This window comes from Leucoraja erinacea, chromosome 30 (genome assembly GCF_028641065.1).
Source record: "Leucoraja erinacea ecotype New England chromosome 30, Leri_hhj_1, whole genome shotgun sequence".
Taxonomy (NCBI): domain Eukaryota; kingdom Metazoa; phylum Chordata; class Chondrichthyes; order Rajiformes; family Rajidae; genus Leucoraja; species Leucoraja erinaceus.
The window spans coordinates 6,927,758-6,948,717 of NC_073406.1; the positions used below are offsets into that span (position 1 = coordinate 6,927,758).

The 20,960-nt window shown below is 50.0% G+C and overlaps 1 protein-coding gene across 1 annotated transcript in view; it reads left to right on the plus strand.

Moving 5' to 3' along the window:
• The window catches only part of LOC129711586 (coiled-coil domain-containing protein 50-like), a 32,972-nt gene extending 14,193 nt beyond the window's left edge, over positions 1-18,779 (plus strand). Inside the window, 12 exon segments of the mRNA XM_055659307.1 lie at positions 1,242-1,304; positions 2,095-2,224; positions 3,153-3,159; positions 3,363-3,437; positions 3,439-3,447; positions 10,603-10,708; positions 11,496-11,656; positions 13,049-13,111; positions 13,841-13,954; positions 14,660-14,781; positions 15,508-15,605; positions 15,889-18,779. Of these exon segments, the coding sequence (XP_055515282.1) occupies positions 1,242-1,304; positions 2,095-2,224; positions 3,153-3,159; positions 3,363-3,437; positions 3,439-3,447; positions 10,603-10,708; positions 11,496-11,656; positions 13,049-13,111; positions 13,841-13,954; positions 14,660-14,781; positions 15,508-15,605; positions 15,889-16,043 (1,103 nt within the window). The 3' untranslated portion in view covers positions 16,044-18,779.
• The last annotated feature ends 2,181 nt before the right edge of the window (positions 18,780-20,960 follow it).

The following is a 20,960-nucleotide window of genomic DNA, read 5'->3' on the forward strand; positions in this document are numbered from 1 at the left end:
TTAAATATATCCACTGACTTTGTCTCCACAGCCTTCCCTGACAAAGAACTCCACAGATTTATCACCCGGCGAGGATTTGCTTAACGGTCCCATCTCAACGGCAGCCCCCCCCCCCCCCCCCCCCCCCCCCCCCCCCTTCCCCCTCCCCTCATTCCCAGATTGCAGTGGTGGATGTTGCCCTGGAGATCCATGAGTGGGGTCTGGGACTAGAAGCTGGTGAATCAGTCGGAGAGCCAGCATTGTCACCCTGAGCTGACGTGCTGTTTATCTTGGCCCATTCCTTTCATGCCACAGACTCTGATTCACTGCTTCAGGAATCTGTGGTGGTTAACTGTTTAACGGCCCCAACAGGAGGTGGTGAAGCTTGTGGCCGTGCTTTCAGCAGCCTTGGCACCAGCCCCTGGATCCCTCCCAGACCTCCACCTCCCTTGCTGGGTGTAGGCGTTCCTCACCACTCCCTCTCTGATCGCCTGCACTGGTAGTGCGTGGCTCTTGAGTTAAAACACCGTTGGCCATCACTCCCATCAAGAGCCTTGTGAATCTCTCCTGTCAATGGGCAGGTTGTCCATGCTATTGGCCGTTATTAATGGCCGCTCACTGGCTTGTCGGTTCTTGGGATAGGAGACTAGAGAGTCATACAGCATGGAAACAGGCCCTTCGGCCCAACTTGCCCACACTGGCAAACATTTCCCATCTAAACCTGTCCCATCTGCCTGCGTTTGGCCCACATCCCTCTAAACCTGTCCTGGCTAAATGTTTCTTAAACTTTGCGATCGTACCTGCCTCAACTACCTCCTCTGGCAGCTCGTTCCATACACCCTTTGTGTGAAAAAGTTACCCACTATTAAATCTCCCGCCCCCCAGTCACCTCAAATCTATGACCTCTGGTTCTCGATTCATGATTTTTCGCACCTCTATAAGATCACCCTCGCACTCCCTCATCCTCCTGCGCTGCAAGGAATAGAGTCCTAGCCTGCTCAACCATATGGCTCAGGTGCTCAAGTCCCAGCAACATCCTTGTAAATCTTCTCCGCACTCTTTCCAGCTTGTTACAAAACTATTTTTTAAAGGTGACATTTATTCTGCCTAAAGCCCAGGACAGTATCGCAACGCGGAGCGCTGCAGTGTTCTGGGAAACAGGTCTTGACCAAGTGGTTGGTTCTGGTGCGTGAGACTGGCGGGCACGTTGACCGGGAGACGGAGGGAGTGACCGGAATGTTTTCCTCTCTCCTCTGTTGCAGTGTGCCGCGGCTTTGCAGTCTTGGAGGACAGCGCCCTGGCGCACAATCTCCAGGAGCAAGAGAGTAAGTGGCAGCGGCTTCGGGGAATGCGCTTTGGGATCAGAGAGCAGCTTGTCTTCAATGCCTACAATCTGCTTTCCAGCCGCTGCTCTCAAAGGGTTTTGTGTTAATCAACGATGACCTCTGAACTGGTCAGCAGCCTACAGGCTCTTGAACACTAAACAACATTGACCCCAGCAACTGAGACATGTATCAATGGTTGCAAAAGGACTTTATTTTTTGCACTATTATGGTGTTATTAGTTAATTTTTAATTATAACATGTTTATTTTTGTTTATAACATATAAAACAAAATTATAGCATATTTATTATTCGCCTATGGGCCTGTCGAGCTGCAGCCAGTAAGAATGGCATTGTTCCATGGTTAGTAAACACTCACGACCCTTGAGAGCATTCAAGTTTGATTAGTAAGGAGAAGGCTGGAGAATGGGATTGAGAGGGAAAGATAGATCAGCTACGAGTGAATGGCGTGAGTACACTTGATGGGCCGAATGGCCCGATTCTGCCCCTACAACATGTGAGCTTATGAAGTCCAGGAGTGGGGAAAAAGCTACAGTGAAGGTTCCTGGATGGAGGGTGGGTGGGGACATGTATCCCTGGGGGCTGGTGGGCTCTGTATCACCCTGGGGAACGTGGGAGGGCGAGGTGTGGGGGAAATGTAAAAGGGCGAGGGTGGAGGTTTGGAGGTAGCAGAGTTTGGTGGAAGGTCTGGACCTCCCCCTGGGCCTGCGCGCGTCCGGTTTGACCGAGGTGGCGGTCGGTGAGAGTGTTGTCCCTGTCTTGGTGCCCGCAGTTGAACAGCACTACGCCTCGAACATCGAGAAGAGCAAGCTGGTGCGGCGGGACGTGCGAGTGGCCAAGAGGCTGCAGGATGAGGAAGAGATGGAGGCCCAGCACTACAGCCGGGAGGAGCAGCAGCAGATGTGAGCGGCTCGCTCATGGGTTGGAGGGGGGGGGCGTGGGTACGGGTTGGCTTTGCGGGCGACTCAGGGTGGCAGTGGGCGGCGTTGGGGAAGACCGGGGACTCTGCGTCGATAGCTCGCTGAAGTGGTCGATCTAATTCTGCCCAATACTCGATGCGATGGTCAATATTGGACCAGGGCATTCCCTTTGCTCAACCACTTCCCACTGACTCACCTGGGCTTGGTTCCCAACATAGATCAATGGACATATAGTGCTGGAGTGGCCATTTCATCTGCTAAAGCTTATTGGATCCCTCGGTTGTTAATCACTATCCTGTAATGACCTTCCTGTCCTGGGCCTCCACCATTGCCAGAGTGAGGCTACACACAAAGTGGAAGAATAGCACCTCATATTCCACTTGGGTAACTTACAACACAACAGTATGAACATTGTGTGTAGAAAGGATCTGAAGATGCTGGTTTATACATCATTTACCCACAAAGATAATACCTAAATTTACACAGCGGTTTGAAGAAGGGTCTCGGCCAGAAACGTCACCCATCCTTTTTCTCCAAAGATGCCGCCTGACCCGCTGAGTTTTTTATGTCCGTCTTCAGTATGAATTCAATTCAATTCAATTCAATTCAATTCAATTTATTTGTCATTCCCCTCTGGACCCCCTTGAGGTCCAAACGAAGCACCCATGTCTCTTCCTTCATACTCATCTTCAAAGCTGGAGTATGAACGCCATTGAGGATTCTCCAATTTTAGTTGTGGACTAACCTATAAAAGGAGCCCCTCCGTCATGCACCTTTGCAGGACATCGGGGAGAGGTCCCCCGATTGGGATAGAAGACCTGGGTGTCATGGTACCATCAGTGTGTAGGCATGCCTCCCCTCTGCCGAATGGTATGTTAGCTTTCATAGCAAGAGGATTTGAGTATAGGAGCAGGGAGGTTCTACTGCAGTTGTACAGGGTCTTGGTGAGACCACACCTGGAGTATTGCGTGCAGTTTTGGTCTCCAAATCTGAGGAAGGACATTATTGCCATAGAGGGAGTGCAGAGAATGTTCACCAGACTGATTCCAGGACTGCTTATGAAGAAAGATGTCTCTTCCTCTCTAGAACTCACCGCGGTTTATGTCTTCAGTGAGGACAGCTGGACTCGCAGTACGCCAGAGTTGTTCAGGAGGAGATCCAGAAGCGAGTTGTGGAGCGTCAGCAGCGCGAGGCCCCAGGACAAGGTAGGAGCATCTCCGTGCCGCCAATGTTCAGTCTGGTGCAGGACATCGGGGAGAGAGAGAGAGCACTTGCAGATCCACTGATCTCCAAACACTGAACTTCAACCTGTAACTATTGTGGTGAAGAAGGCATATGGTGTGTTGACGTTCATAGGTTAGGCCATCGAGTATAAGAGTCAGGAAGACATGATGCAGCTATGTAAGACTTTGCTTAGGCCACATTTGGGCTATTGCGTGCAGTTCTGGGCAACCCCATTAGAGGATGTGGAGGCTTTGGAAAGGGTGCAAAGGAGGTTTACCAGAATGAAGCCTGGATTGGAGGGGGTTAATTACAGGGAGAGATTGGACATACATGGTGCTGTGTGAGTGGAGAAGGGACCATGAATGTCCAGTGCCTGTCAGTGACCACATCAACCACCCAGCCTCGCAACCTTCCTCTCAACCTTCTAATTTTCCGGCCTTCATTTCTGCAGCTTGCTTTAAATCATTCCCCGAAACTTGCCTCGAAATGTGTCTTTAAATGGTAGATGCTGAGGGAGGTCTCTTTCCCCAGGGAGTGACCCTGGTTCTGGTCTCCCGACGAACAGGAATCTCTTCCCCAACACAACCTCTAACGCAGCATTCCCATTGGGCATGGGTATAAACATGTTCTCCCCTGAGACTGGGCAGAGCCTCTCCCATGCCAGGAAGTCGGTAATTTAATTTGCAGCTCCTCTTGGCAGTGTTGTATTGCAACGAGCATTCCCAACAGCAACCAGGGATGTAGAGCGATGGGGAACCTCAGCCTCAGGGAGGACAATAGACAATAGACAACAGGTGCAGGAGTAGGCCATTCGGCCCTTTGAGCCAGCACCGCCATTCAATATGATCATGGCTGATCATCCCCAATCAGTACCCCGTTCCTGCCTTCTCCCCCATATCCCCTGACTCCGCTATTTTTAAGAGCCCTATCTAGCTCTCTCTTGAAAGCATCCAGAGAACCTGCCTCCACCGCCCTCTGAGGCAGAGAATTCCACAGGCTCACCACTCTCTGTGAGAAAAAGTGTTTCCTCGTCTCCATTCTAAAGAGGAGTAAATGTTACTCTGTAGTTGGAATCTTCTGGGGGGGGGGGTGGTCAGGGTTCATTTTTGTTTCCCCTACTGCATCTCACCCAACCTGCTGCATTCCCATCACCATCACTGCCGAACAAACTAAGGCAGGGGCAAAGTTTTGGCAAAGTCCCGGCTAAAATCTGGTCATTTTTTCAAAGGTCAGAATGTAGATGATAAAATATGGCAAACACCTTAACCTCATCGTTAGTCCAACCCCACACCATCCAACAAGGACAGCACGGTGACACATCGGTAGAGTTGCTGCCTTACAGCACCAGTGACCCAGGTTCGATCCTGACTACAGGTGCTGTCTGTACGAAGTTTGTACGTTCTCCCCGTGACCTGCGTGGGTATTTTTTGAGAACCCCACTTTCCTCCCACACTCCAAAGACGTACAGGTTGTAAGTTGATTGGCTTGGTATAATTGTAAATTGTCCTTAGTGTGTAGGATAGTGTTAGTGTGCAGGGATCGTGGGCTGAAGGGCCTGTTTCTGCGCTGTATCTCTAAAGTTGACCGGGAAAGGAGTTATCAACATGGTGTTTGCCACTCATCATGGTTCCCTACACAGTAACTGCTTAAGCAACACACAAAGTGCTGGAGGAACTCAGCAGGTCAGGCAGCATCCATGGAGGGAATATACAACAATGTTTTGGGTCAGGATCCTTCTTCAGACTGATGGAGTAGGGGGCAGGAAAGCTGGAAAAGAGAGGTGGGGGTGGAACAAAGCTTGACGAGCGATAGGTGGATACAGGTGAGGTGACCCCCATCTGTCAGTCAACCCTCCTCACCTGTTTCCACCTATCTCTCGCGATTGTCCTGGCCCCACCTCTCTTTTCCAGCTTTGTCGCCCCTACTCCATCAGTCTGAAGAAGTCTACGTCGCTTGTTCATTCCCTCCACAGCTGCTGCTCGACCCACTGAGTTCCTCCAGCACTTTGTGTTTTGCTCCAGTTTCTGGCACCTGCAGTGACTGCTCCACCTACTGGGGGTTTGTGGCTGTGCAGCGGTGTATCCATGCAGCCCTCTCTCTGTTTAAGAGGGAACTGCAGATGCTGGAGAATCGAAGGTTACACAAAAAAGCTGGAGAAACTCAGCGGGTGCAGCAGCATCTATGGAGCGAAGGAAATAGGCAACGTTTCGGCCCGAAACGATGCCTATTTCCAACGTTGCCTATTTCCTTCGCTCCATAGATGCTGCTGCACCCGCTGAGTTTCTCCAGCTTTTTTGTGTAACCAGCCCTCTCTCTGGGCTGCCTTATCACCACACAGACACACTTGTTCTCACCAGAGGTGCCTTTCATCTAAACCTCTCCAAGCAGCTTCCTCCTGTCTGCGTTCCCGGCCCGAGAGCCTGATTAATCCCAGCATCGCTGCCGCAGGCTGCTTCTAATTCCCTTTAAAGTTTAATGGCCGGCGTGCTTCCCATTAAGCTGTCCCTGGCTGGCTCCCAACACGCCCTCTCCTGCCATTCACAGCTTGCTGCTTGCTGACTAGGCTGCTGCAGGTTCCAGCTCCGGTAACCTGGGGAAATCGGGGGACAAGCCAGGCTGGGGCCGTGACAAGGTGCTTAAATATCAGGGAGTCTCTCCCGGGGACAGAGCGGAGAGGTTATCTGGAGCATTGGTGTGTGTAAGGGTGGGGGTGGCACTCAGAACATGGTATATCACAAGAACAAGAACCTTTGGCACACATTGGCTGTGCTGAACATGATGCCAAGACCTACCTGCACCTGATTCATATACCTCCATTCCCTGCATATCCAAATGTCTCTTAAACGCCACTATTATATCTGCCTGCACAGTGGCACAGCGGTGGAGATGCTGCCTTCCCGGGCTCGATCCCGACTACAGGCACTGTCTGTATGGAGTTTGCACATTCTCGCTGTGACCGCATAGGTTTCCTCCGGGTGCTCCGATTTCCTCCCACTCTCCAAAGATGTACAGGTTTGTAGGTTAATTGGCTTTGGTAACATTTTAAGTTGTCCCTAGTGTGAAGGATAGTGCTAGTGTAAGGGGTGATTGCTGGTTGGCGTAGACTTGGCGGGTCGCAGGGCTTGTTTCCACGATGTATCTCTAAACTAAACCCCCATTTGCAGCGTATTTCAGGTACTCACCACCCTCTATGTATAAAAACTTTCTCCACACATCTCCTTTAAACTTTGCCCCTTTTACCTTAAAACTATCCCCTCTAGTGTTTGATATTACTATCCTGAGAAAAAAGGTTCTGCCTCTCTACCCTATCTACGTCTCTAAATCCAACATTAAGCTTCCCAGTCACTTGCTGTACGTCTGTCCCTCTGTGCATTCACACAGTGTCTCTCTGAACTGGTACATTTCAGATTCAGATTCAGATATATTTTGTGCTGTGCATTTTGTGCTGTAACTATGTTTAAGTAAGAGGAAGGGTTCATTTTTCTCTCCATGTTGATGCCGTGTGTCAGGTTACATGGGCGAGTGATTGATGGGACTCAGCTGTGTGAGGGAGGCAGGATAGATATATGACTCCTGTCCCCACAGCGGCAACCCATTAAACCCCAGGCTCCATCCGTGAATGTCTCCGTGCCGCTGTGCAATGCGTCATTGACGAGAATGGGTGCAGCCGCTGAGCAAATTGTCTTGTGTAGGAAAGAACTGCGGATGCTGGTTTAAATCAAAGATAGACACAAAATGCTGGGGTAACTAAGCGGGTCAGGAGATTAGCTCATCTCTGGAGATTAGGAATAGATGACGTTTCGGGTCGAGACTCATCTTCAAATTGATCTTTCTGCGTTCAGTTCAAGCATGTCAGTCACTCACTGCCAATCCCAGCGTCACATTCAGCTGTCCGTATTTCACTCTGGATTTCTGTCTTCATTTTCTCCCCATCTCTAGAACATTTTGACACCCCCACCCCTAGGGTTCATCTGTCCCTCCTTCACCCATCAAAGTCGCTGCCTCTTCATTAGAGTTTGGAGTCAAGACTCTTTAATTGTCATCTGTACCATAAGCAGAACAATGGCATTCTGACTGGCAGCAACATAACCCCTCCTCATTCCCACTCCCCAGATGCTGGGTAAACCCTCCCCTCTCCCTGCCTGCAGGTCTTTACTTTATTTTAGAGGTACAGTGTGGAAACAAGCTCTTCAGCCCACCGAGTCCGCACTGACCAGCGATCACCCCGCACCCTAGCAGTATTCTACACACTAGGGAAAATTTACAATTTTATCGAAGCCAATTAACCTACAAAGCTGCAGGTCTTTGGCGTGTGGGAAGAAACCAGAGCACCCGGAGAAACCCCTCACAGTCACAGGGAGAATGTACAAACCTCGTACAGACAGCATCCAGAGTAAGAATGGAACCTGGGTCTCTGGCGCTGTGAGGCAGCAACTCTACCACTGCGCCCACTGTGCTGGTGCTTCATTGATGCCCTCGACACCATTCAGTCACCAGTGCTACTGGTTTGCTCCACATAGTAAGCAACTATTTACAACAGGGCTCGGGTTGTTCCTGTGGAATGATTTTAATCGCGGAGCATAATTGCCAGAGGAAATGTAGAAAGAAATTGGTCTGTCCCATTACGAAACAGCCCAATAAAGATGTTTAGTGTGATTTAAGATGTGTAATGGCTGGGTAGCACGGCCTTCACTCCCACTGCTGGGTAGAATCTGTTGGCCTTTAACTCTAGGCTGGTGGAATGTGTTTCCAATTATAGAACAGCTGCAAACTAAAATACAGAAAGCATAACTTTCAGCGGGGGAACTTCCAAATAGTGGCACCGCTGGTAGAGCTGCTGCCTCACAGCGCCACAGACCCAGGCTCGATCTTGACCTCGGGTGCTGTCCAGTTTCCTCCCACATCCCAAACACCTGCAGATTTGTAGGTTAGTTTGGCCTCTGTAAAATGATCCCCAGTGTGTATGGAGTGAATGAGAAAGTGGGATAACACAATGGTTGATGGGTGGTTGGTGTGGACGTGGTGGGCCAAAGGGCCTGTATCCTTGCTGTATGTTGCTCCCAGTCACAGCCAGGCAATTGTTTGCAGTAGTTGACTGATGCCTTGTGATGTGCTGGGCTGTTTCATCAGGTAAGAGATTGCTCGTCACTCCCAGAGGCGAGAAGCGATAGACACATCTGAAGCTTTCTTTTCCTAAAGATGGCCTAATTTCCCCCAAACTTCTGTTGGGATTGTGTTTTTCATGTTTTCATTCGTATCCAGAGCTTGGAACTGTGGTAGGTCCGGCCTCTCCCTGTGCCCCATCTGTGCCAGGTTAATGAAAGGACCAGCTAGTTAATCCTCCTCCTCCACCCACTCCTGTAGCCTTGCAAACCTCTGCTCCTCAAGTATTTATTTAATTTCCTGTTGAACGCTGTGACTGAATCTTAATTTAAAAACACTATTTATTTTTTTGCAAATCACCCTGATTAATTTGGACATTCTTCACTAGTGGATTTGAGCTCCCAGGTTGGTTTACTTGTTAGAAAACATAGAAAAATAGGAGAAGTAAAAAGCCATTCGGCCCTTCGAGCCAGCATCGCCATTCAATATCAGCCATGATCACAATGAATGGCGGTGTTAGCTCAAAGGGCCGAATGGCCTCCTCTTGCACCTATTTTCAAGTTTTTTATTTCTAATATGATCATGGCTGATTATCTAAAATCAGTACCCCATTCCTGCTTTTTCCCCATATCCCTTGATTCCTTTAGCCCTAAGATCTAAATCCAACTCTCTCTTGAAAAGTGAATCCAGTGAATTGGCTTCCACTGCCTTCTGTGGCAGGGAAATCCACAGATTCACAGCTCTCTGGGTGAAGAAGTATTTCCTCTTCTCAGTCCTAATTGGCATTCCCCTTATTCTTAAACTGTGACCCCTGGTTCTGGACTCCCCCAACAACGGGAACATTTTTATTGCATCTAGCCTATCCAATCCTTTAAGAATTTTATGTTTCTATAAGGTATCCTCTCATCCTTCTAAATTCTCTGATCATACGGGATGAGTAATTGGTCCAGTCTCTGGCATTTGTTTTTTTTTTGTGTTGACACGGTGCTACCTCAGAGCTGTACCTTCTGGTGAACAACTGGTCAGTGTTTCATTTCCTGCCAACACCTGCTGACATCCCCCACCCGCTCCAAGCTTGGTCTACTCCAGACCCTAGTCCACCACTTTCCTTCCAGCCTCTCAAATCTAACTGCAACACAATAAGCTGTCTGTGTGACTCCATTCCACATGTTGATAATCCTGCAGTTGATCCTTAATAATCAGTCAATAATCCTTGAATCTGAATCTGATATAAAATGATGAAAGGCTGAGGTTGGGTAGACCGTCAGACTGTTAGAACGTACAGCTGTAAGGTGAGAGGGGCAAAGTTTAAAGGATATGTGCGGGGAAGGTGTTCTTTGCACTGAGAATGGGGGGTGCCTGGAACGTGCTGCCAGGGGTAGTGGTGGAGGCAGATATGATAGTGGTATTTAAGAGGCTTTTGGATCGGAATATAGATATAGAGGGATATGGATCATGTGGAGGTAGAGGAGACGGGTTTAACTTGGGATCATGTTTTGTATGGACATTGCGGACCGAAGGGCTTGTTCCTGTGCTGGACCGTTCTATGTTTCAATCCAGTCCTCAAACCTGCCTCGTAAATGGAAACAAAAAACTGCAGAGGTTGGAAATCCAAAATAAAAAATATCAACTGCGGAGCAGATCCAGCATTTTCTGTTTCTATTCTATTTTCCCCGTCCTAATTGAAGTATTGATGAAGATGCTGACTCTCCCTGAAGACCAGTCTTCTCTCCTGAAGGTGTTGACTCTCTCTGGGATCCAGGTGCCAGGTTCTGGTCTCTGAACCTTGGATAAGAGGAGTGCGCTCCATCAGCCCCTTCCCTCCTGTCCACACCGAGTGGTCAGCTGGCCTGCGATCTGTCTTGTATTTCCTCAGGCCAGTCTGGGCCTGACCCCTTGTTTCATCTCTTGTTTTCATGTTTGTGACTATCGCTCATCCCAGCACATGCGCGTGGGAGCCGGAATGGGTATTTTTATGCAGAGTGTGGTGGGACGGGGCTGTGGCTAACTTGTCCTGTATGCTGGTCTTGTAGGAAGTGGCCAGGAGGTTGCAGGAAGAGGAGGAGCTGAGGAACCAGAGAGGACTCACACCAGAGGCTGAGGTGTACGGGGCCAGAGAGGAGGCACACCGGCAGAAGGGTAAACTGCGCCGGCATCCTGCATTTGTATAGCGCCTTTCACAATCTCCGCAGCAGCCTGTGATCTGGTGTTTTCAGCAATAGTGAGCGAAATATTACAGCCAAAGGAACTGAAAAACTAATAATGTCAAAAACGCTGCTGGAGTAACTCAGCGGGTCAGGCAGCATCACTTATGGAGAACATAAATAGGCAACGTTTTGAGATGGGACCCATCTCCAGACTGATTATATTCGGGGGAGAAAGGGGGACAAGAGGTGGGGGGTGGGGGGAGGGGAGGAGACAAAGCCTGGCAAGTGATTGGTGACACCCCCATAACCAGGAGGGACCTTGGCTGTGGTTAGGTTAGTTTGACGCCCCATGACTTGGTCCCACCACACTGACACCAGCCATATGTTTGTGCGAAGAGAATGAAGAGGGACCCGGCATGGGGGGGGGGGGGGGGGGGCCGAAAAGTGAGGGGGGGGGGGGGACTACAAACAACACTGGGACAAATGTCGCTGCTCTACAATGCTACTCTTGCATACTTGTGTAATGTATGCCAAACAAATAATTTTACTGTGACATGTCACAGTTTATTTGGCCTTCCATCACAGCCATGTGATGGATGTTTATGTTAAATGTAATTATGTTGTGTCTGGGGTCTATTTGTGTGTAATGTATGGCTGCAGAAACGGCATTTCGTTTGGACCTCCAGGGGTCCAAATGACAATTAAATTGACTCGACTCTCTTGAGTATCAATCAATCAATCAGATTGTAAATTGCCTTTTTGCTAATTGCCTTAAACAGGGAAGAGGCAGTGGCGTGGGCAGGAGGTGGACTCCCTGGACAGGAAGGTGTCGGAGCTGAGTATCGGCGATACCTGCAGCACAAATGAGGAACAACTGGAGAGGGACGAAGCATTGGCGCGTCTCCTCCAGGAGGAGGAGGAAGTGAGGATGGTTCAGCTGGTACGTGGGGCCAGTGGAGTTTCACACTGTTGATTGTTCCATCACTAATCAGTAGGTGCTGGGCTGGTCTTTGCAGAGGTATCTGAACATTGAACAAACAGGCCCTTCGGCCCACAATGTCTGTGCTGAACATGACATCAAGAAGAAGGGTTCCGACCTGTAACATCACCTATTCCTTTTCTCCAGAGATGCCGCCTGACCCGCTGAGTTACTCCAGCATTTTGTGTCCATCTATGATACCCAGCCCACCTCTTATCTCCCTGCACACTATCCATACCCCTCCATCCACGCGGCAATCAAAAATTCTCTTAAATGCCATTATCATGTACCGACAGCCCCCAGCAGTGCGTTTCAGCGACTCACCACCCTCAGTGCAAAGATCGTTACCCCACACATACTACTTGCTGTTATGGTCAGTAAACATTTTTGGAGAGGTCTCTATGCTCACCTCCAGCCCGACTGTTAGGTGGTCTATCACCAACCCCTCTTAGTTAGCGGGTCTAAACCCTGGAAGGCTCAGCCCCACCTTCACTGGAAGGACTGCAGGCTATGAGATGATGGCTCACTGCCACTCTCAGAAGGGATACTGGGGGTGGACCATGGAGGCTGGCATTGGCCGGGGTGAGGGAGGACTCCGATCCCAAGCAATAAATTAATGACCTGGTGGAACCTCTGTCCTCCAGTTCTTGCTTCTCCTGCCTGTGACGTGCTTCACGGCTGGAGCCTGTTCCTGGGTCCCCACAACTCCGATGCCTCTGTCCCCCTCATTGTCTAACCCTGAGCGGCACACTGGCACAGACGCCACATGCCCGGGTTTAATCTTGACCTTGGGTGCTGACTGTGTGGAGTTTGCTCATTCTCCCTGTGACCATGTGGGATTCCTCTAGGTGCTCCAGTTTCCTCCCACATCCCAAAAACGTGTGTATTTGTAGGTAAATTGGCCACTGTAAATATAATTGTCCCTAATGTGTAGGGAGTGGTTGAGAAATAGAATTAGTGTGAAGGAGTGATCAATGTTCAGCGCAGACTCAATGGGCCAACAGGCATATTTCCATGCTGTGTCTCTAATCTAAACCCACAGCAACCACTTTGCACCATATTATTTTTTCACTTTTCCTAATATCTCTATTTAGTTTAGTGATAGGCTTTTGGGAAGTGATATTCTGAGAGCAAGTTATAAGGCTTCGAACCAAGACCAGATGGAGTCTGTTCCGTGCTGAGGTGTTACTCTGGATCCATGCGGGGTAGAGTGTGGCTTTGACTCGGGGAGATGGTCAGGGCTTGGGGCAAAGGGGCTGGTGTGGTTACATTATCCTGTTTTGCTGTCCATGACAATAGTTTGCATCTACCTTGCAAACCCCGACTTCAGTTGCAGAAAAATATCTCTTGCAGAAATCGAAGAGCCAAAAGAACCAGGAAGAGGACTTCCGCACGGCACAGGTGGCCCAGGATGAGGTAGGTGGGCAGTGTGGGGCTTCAAGCACCGGGGTGGGTGGGCGCAGGCCACTGTTTGGTGACAGGGTGGGAGGGGGGAGGTAGAGGGCACTGTTTGGGCACAGAGTGAGAGGCACGATGTTTGGGTACAGGGTGGGAGAGGGAATGGAGGGCACTGTTTGGGCACAGGGTGGGGGTTGGGTGCAGGGCACTGTTTGGGTACAGGGTGGGTGGCAGATGATCTGCACAGGATTGTTGCATTTGGAGCAGGGCTGCACCCATGGTCGTGCCCTTGACCAGGCTAGGAAGGCCGGTGACAAGTGACTGAGGCCAGGAGCAGTGACCTCTCAGGCAGCCAACCCTCATCCCACCCCACCATCCAGCAGTGCTTTATTTGTAGACAAATTGGTAAACCAACATCTGCCATTTATTATTTATGTTTATGAATTGGAAGACTTGTACATTGTGTATAGGATTGCACTTACTGGCTGATGGTGTTCCAGGGCCCCTGTAATACCTCACGGACAGGAGAGGTTTAGGGGGGTAAGGGCCGAATGTGGGTGAATGGGACTGGCTTAGATGGGGTGCCTTGGTCAGCATGGACGAGTGGGGCCGAAGGGCCTGTTTCTATGCTGTGTGACTCTGTGACACCCAATGTGGAGGGGTTCCAATTGGCCAGCAGTGTTGGTTTGACATTGACTTTGATGCCAAAATCTCAGCCTGAACTTGGAGCAAATTTGCTTCTGGCAGGAAATCGCCCGCTACATCCAGAGGCAGGAGCTGAAAGCCCACAAACAGTCCAAGGGGCTGGGGAGAGCATGTTCCGACGACAGTAACGATTCCTCGGGCAGGTGTGAGAGACGGGTAAGGAGCGGTGCGACAAAGCCGGCCCCTGGGGGGCTGAAACGTAGACAATTGGGGAGCAGTAGCTTGAGACTACCTCACCACCCAGTACAACGGTGACTGCCCCATCTCAGCCCCTTTCTCCAGGGACCCCTCAATCCCTTTTGTGTCTGGAAATCTATGTTCCTCTTAAATATATTCAGCAACTTGTGGAAGTGAATTGGTCAAGTTCACAACCTGTGCATGAAGATACCTCCCCTCAGCGGTTAAATGTCTATAAGGCTCGGACCAGCTCTCTGCTGATCCAATTATACTTTATTGTCACATGTACCGACGTACAATGAAATGCTTTGATTTTCATACAACACGGTAAAATCATATAGTCCAGCCCAGCCCGCAGATGGGACGTGTGGCCTGGATTTTTCACAATGTTGAAAAAACTTCACGAGTAAAAAAAATACTCGTGATGGAAAAAAATCTGGACTTTTTACTCGTAGGAGCTCGTGAACATACTCGTGGAAGGTCGTAGGAATTCGTAGAATACCACGAGTTTTATTTATTTTTAACTCGGGAGAGCTCTTGGGTAAACTCGCACCGTGGGATAGGGCAAGGAGGGGGGAGATGAGGAGGGGGGCGGAAGAGTAAGAGGGAGGGAGGAAGCTGGGGTCACTCCGCGTGTGTGAGTTAGTGTGAGTTGGTCCTTAACGGCAACGATTCTGTCTCCAGAGCCGGGCGGGCATGTCGCGGCAGGAGCGGCTGAACTCGGAAGGACTCCCGAGTCCCGGCAGCGAGCGGAGTGCGGAGAAACGGGGCCCACCCACGGAACCGCGGCAAGAGCCGCTGCCCAGGTGCCGGGGGAGCCAGGGGAGGGGGCGTCAGGGGGAGAGAGAGGTCGGGGAGTCGGGGAGGTGGGAGATGAGACGGGGGCTGGGAGGAGAAGAGGAGAGGAACGGGGGGAGATGACCGGGTAAAGGAGGGGTGGGGGGGGGGGGGGCCAGCCTGAGGGGCAGAAGTCTGACCATTCTCTCAGCTGCCACGACCTGAAACTATTGATTGCCTCTCCCGTGGAACAGCCCCGATATATTTGCAACAGAGCCAGTGTGGAGTTTGCAATGAGTGGGGAATTATTGTGTGTGTGTGTGTTGTGGGGCACGCGTGTGTGTCAGTGTCCGTGCTCTTGCATCCAGCGCCTCCTTGCCCTGACGCCCGCCCGCCTCGCCGCCAGTGTAACCCCGGGCGCTGGTCACCCGAGCCCACACTGGGGGCGGCAGCCGCGGTGCCCAGCACTGGGCCTCTGCTGAGTGACTGTGTCAGTGAGTGGGAACCAAAGGTCTTAGAGCGGAGCCTAAGATCTTTGGTGGAAACCAAGAACCAAAGATCACAGAGCATGATCTTTACTAAGAACCATGAGTGAGTTCCAAGCCCAGCACAGCCCACACACACACACACACAGTGAGTGAGGCAGATAAGTCAGTGTAGACGCGTGGGGGTGGAACACACACACACACACACACACTAACATTTTCCAGCGCTGCTCTGGGACGTGTCTCACCGCCCGCTCACTCCCGTTGCAGGTCCACGTTTTCCAGGAACATCGCCGAGGAACTCGACCCAACCTTCAAACCCAGAACCGCCCAGAGTCCGCCTGTCTCCCTCCGGCCCATCCCACCAGGTAACGCCGGTCATCTGCTGTGACTCCGACCCTTGCCCACCCCCCCTGCCCACCACCCCCCCGCTCACTCCCCCCCCCCCCCCCCCCACCCCCTTTCGCTGCCCCTCCCATTACTGCCACCATTTACCGTCCTTCTCCACGCATCCCCCTCCACCCTCAGCCCCTCGCCGCCCCCTCTCTTCCCCCCCCCCCCCCCCCCACACGCCCCCTCTCCTCGCCCCCCATCACCCATCACCGCCCCACTGCCGGTTGTGAGCCGCCGCTGACCCTGCCGTCCCTGCAGCGTTGCCGCCCTCACGGGCCGAGCCGCCGGACAATTTCTACCACTACCCGGACGAGCCCGCGGTGCCCGTCTTTGTCGCACCCACCCGGCGGCGGGAGGAGCGCTTGTTGCAGCAGAAGTCCAAGGAGAAGAAGGAAGGATGCAAGCAGCAGTGAAAGGCGTCGGCGCCCTGAATCGTCAGCTAGGCGGCTGTCCCACAGCCTCTGCCACACGCGTGTGCACACATGTCCCACACACACACACACACACACACACATAGTGCACACATGTCCCACACACACACACATGGTGCACACATGTCCCACACACACATGTCCCACACACACACAAAGTGCACACATGTCCCACACACACACACATGTCCCACACACACACACATAGTGCACACATGTCCCACACACACACACATAGTGCACACATGTCCCACACACACACAAATGTCCCACACGCACAATGCTGGAGGCAGCATCTCTGGTGAGAATGAACGGCTGCCTGTCCCGCTGAGTTACTCCAGCATTTTGTGTCACCAGCCAACACAGTTTGCCTGCAACTCCCAAAAAATTTGCCTTGCTCCACATTTCTGGGGGCAGAGTTCGTGACGAGTCGTCGGGCTGAGGGTGGGAGCTGAGAGCACCGGCTGGTCCCGGGGAGAGGCGAAGGCGGACTCTCCGGTCGCCGCGTTCCTCGCAGCTCCCGCGGTGGGCCAGACAGGCAGTGGCGAGCCCATGATATCACTGCCGGGGCCGCCGCTCCCAGTGCCCACTCTCGCCAGCAGAGGCCGCACCAGACCTGGCTGCTCCTCCTCCTCCCCACGTCCCGGGCAACGTGTCCCATCCACCGGCTCACATCCTCACCCAGAGCCGACAGCATCTCCCTCTACTCGGCTGCCCAAGGGCAACGGCTCAACATTCCACCCCGTTCATCCCAGACTTTTCTGATGTATTTAATAATGTTAGCATTTCCATCTCGATCAATACTTTGGACATTGAGGAAGGGGTTTTAATCTACAGATGTCCCCAGAAGTGTACGTCAGGACACACGGAGAGAGTTTTGCTTTGTATCCAGCTCCTGTATCCAGTCCTGGGAATGTCTCAACGCAGAGATTACTTTCCAGAATTTCTAAACTTCCCTTAGCTGTCTGTATCTGTTGGATTTATTTATTTAGCTGCTTCCCAGAAACATTAACTGTAACCAGTGAGCTAAGCTGAATGTACCAGCATTTTGAGTACTGTAGTGCCCAGAGATTTTCGTTTGGTGTTATTAGTGCGGTCAATTAAGGGGTTTGTGGGACAGTAAACACACGGACAGGGGAAATATTGTGGATTTTAAAGATGTCTTGGTGCATGTGAGACGTGAAGAGATGTCATGGGCCATGCTGACATTGTAACAGCCATGTTACATACATGTCCATGTTTAAGTGTCCGTGTCTGGTCAATCTTGCATTCCCCGCTGTCCGTGTGGTCACCCGGTCAATGCAGCCTCACGGAGACCACTCCTCTCGTCCCGTTCCCTCGACTCCCACCTCTGCAGCAGTGGGCATGTCCACCTCCACTGCAAGGAGTGCTGGCTGAAGAGATGAGGTCAACAGCAGGTCTCTCCAAGAGTTCTCCAGCGCATTTTTGTTTAGAGGGTGAAAAGTCAAATAATAGGATTTCCTCACACCACAGTTTTCTCTGCCGCCAAGATGTACTTCACCGAACCTGGGCCAGGTTTGTGAGGAACCTCTCTCTAAAACCTGCCTAAGGATGGTGAACCTAAACAGGACAATGGGAAGGAACCGATTCCTTTGTCAGTGTAGAGCTCACTTCAGTGGCCAGTGGATGCCGCTATTGGTCCTGATGGATGGTCGACTTGGGTCCCAAGCCTCCCTCCACCCTCCCCAGCCTCATGTTCAGGAGACCTCAACATCTCCGAGTGCAGCGGAGCCCGGGGGCTCTTTAATTACCGTCGCCATGGAAACCATCTCCATGCCAGTGGGGGCTGGCACGCACTGGCAATGTGTTTGGAAAGTTCTCGGGGAGTTCTGGGGAAAGTTCCAAGTTCCTGCATTGTGTTCGTTTTTTTTTTTAGAAATCCCAATGTCTATCCAATTTCTTCTGAAAATAGGAATGGTGGAAAAGCCCCAGTCTGAGGTCTGGCCACTCAGTCGTTTTTCAATCAGAATTCTTCCCCAATCTCCAAGGTTCAGAGTCCTTTGTCCCTTTGTCTCTCCTTTAAAACTCTGTGAAAATCTTAACCCTATGAGACATGACCTGTGACCTCATTCACTGACCGCTGAACCCATGACCTGTGACCACGTTCGCTGACCTTCAGCCGGATATAAATCTGCCCCCAATCCCAAATGGCAACTTTCATTCCAGTGTTTCATCAGTCCCACTTTTAACATTTCCTTCACATTTACATGCTTTCTTGTTTTTTTATTTATTTCCATTTTCCTTCCTGATTTCGAACCCCTAATTTGATAACTGCCCTGTTCCAGAGTTTGTACGCAATCCCAGGTCACAGATTCTAAATTGTGCACCGAGAACCTCTGGAATGAAAGGAAATGCAGGTGAAGTTCTGCCTTGCTCTCTCTAAAACTGCCAGTTCCCTCCAAGAGGGAAACTATGCCTCTCCAATTTCTTTCAAGTCAGCCTCCTGACTTCTCCTGGCAAGAGATTAGGGAGGAGTGGGCACAGAATTTCTTAAAACCCATTAAAACAGCCCCTCTCGGAAAGTGACAGAGTCTTCAGTCTGAGGATCAGAGATGTTTTGGAAAGAGGTTTTACAATTCCCCTTGGTTTGGGGCCAGATGCTAATCGGTTTTCCCTTCTCTATGCCAGTGATTTTGTATTTTATTTGACTATGTGTTACTCTGTACATAATTAAACAATGAAAGCATTCACATCCAGGCTTGATCTCTGGAGTCTTTGATATTTGGAATTTGTTATGAAGCTTTCATTTTGAAATCTGTTCTCCATTTATTTTTATGGAAGGTGGGTACCACAGGCACAGAACATTTGTTGCTCTTTACTTCCTTAATATCAGATGTGTGTTGCAAAACCAGAATCAGCGGCAGGCTTAAAGGTGAGTTTCTGGGCGGTAGTCATTGAAAAGGTCACTGGAATGAAGTAGGTTTCCTTGAAGCAGATGGAAACAGTACACTATTGAAGTGAGAGGTTGAAGATATTGGCAACGACTGTCGCCAGTTGACTGGGGCACCATTTCAGATCCTGTTCTGGCCCCTTCCTGAGGGTTTACCTTTGTAAGACGCATGGGACAGAGTCAGTGAGGATGGGAGGACATGTCCTGATGGAACTTTGCTTCTCTATCCAAAGCATGTGTAAAAAATATTGAGCTCAACTGTTCATCTGGTAGAGATGCCTCAATTCCAGAGGCCTCAATTTTGGCTTGTAGCCCTTGATAGCATTCAGGCCCTGCCACGATCACCTGGCAACCACTCGATCGAACTAACCATCTAGTTCATCGTGGGCTTCTCTCTTGTCTCTGACAGCCTTACAGCGATCATACTTCTTGAACCGAGCGAGTTATCTTCTTGAGAGCCTTGGATCTTGACTAGCACAGAGAGCATCTCCGTTTACCCAATGTTCGATCCTGCTAGCAGTTTAAAGGAGCCTGCTGCAGAGATGATGAGCAGAATAATTTTGACGTTCCAGATATCTCCACAGTTTAGAAGGGCCGCTACATATTGGAAGGTAACCATTTTAACCATGTTAATCCAGAGAGGAAGGAACGAGAAAGCAGTGAACTGTGAGCTTGAATATTATAAAGACATTTAATGAATCAGACTCTGGGAAAAATCAACACAGAATGATGAAAGGAACTTTTATTTGACTAATCTATTCGTTTTTGAAGGTTAGAGATTAGAAGTGTAGATAAGAGAAGATAAGAAATCAGAATGATATTTAAAAAATATTCTTTTATAAAATGTCAATTTAGTTACACTCTCAAAGAAGGAAACACGATATCCCTTTTGTAAACCAGTGTTTTGTCTGTGGCGGATTGGCATATTGGCACAGCTAAAAAGTTAAATGTCATCATTTTGTTTTCCAGTCATATGATATGTACTAATGTAATGTATTAATCATGCACCTTCTTGTCCATAAAAGGCACTCTGCGTAAAACCATGTTGAATCTGCTGGATTGGGTTATGGTTTTTTAAATATCCTGTGACTGCCTCCTTGATAATGGCTTGTAGTATTTTCCCAATTGCAGATGTTAATCTAACCAGTCTGAAGAAGGGTCTCAACCTGAAACATCACCCATTCCTTTTCTCTGTCCCGCTGAGTTACTCTAGCATTAAGTGTCCACCTTCGATTTAAACCAGCATCTGCAGTTCTTTACTGCACAGCCTGCTATTATCATCTGCTTTCCTTGAATAGGGGAATTACATTTACCTGAACTTTTTCAGGGAATTTTGGAAGATGTCACACAATGCATCCATTATCTCTGCAATCACGTGTCCATTCAGTGATTCGGGGAAATGTTATGACAGATAAAGGAAACATTTGGCCCATTGTGACTGGTCTGCTGATACAATGCTGAGAGTTCCAGCTCTGAGTAAATGCAATTTCTTTCTTTTCCTTTCATTTTCCACCTGCGTCTCCGTACTTCGTACCTTCCCCTTTACTCTGCACTTCCTCCAGCAATTCCATTAAGGACCTATTATGGTGGACAGTCAGAACCTTTCTCCCCAGGGTGGAAATGTCAAAGACTAGAGGCCACAGCTTTAAGTTTAAAGGAGACGTGCGGGACGGGTTTTGCACAGGCAGGCACTAAATGCTGGAGTAACTCAGTGGGACAGGCAACATCTCTGGAGAGAAGGAATGGGTGACGTTTCGGATCAAGACTGTTCTTCTGACTGTCAGGGGAGAGTTAGATACAGAGATAAGAAAGTGTAAGGTGTGAGAATGAGACAAAGGGGATGGAGATCAAGGAAATGTAGAATCTTCCCAGTTCATGTGCTAACACTCTGGTCTCATCCACTTTCAGTTTTTTTAGCCACATGCGCTCCCTCCCCATTTTTCAGCCTCTTTGTTGGATGTACACTTGTTCATCGTTAAACTGCAGCT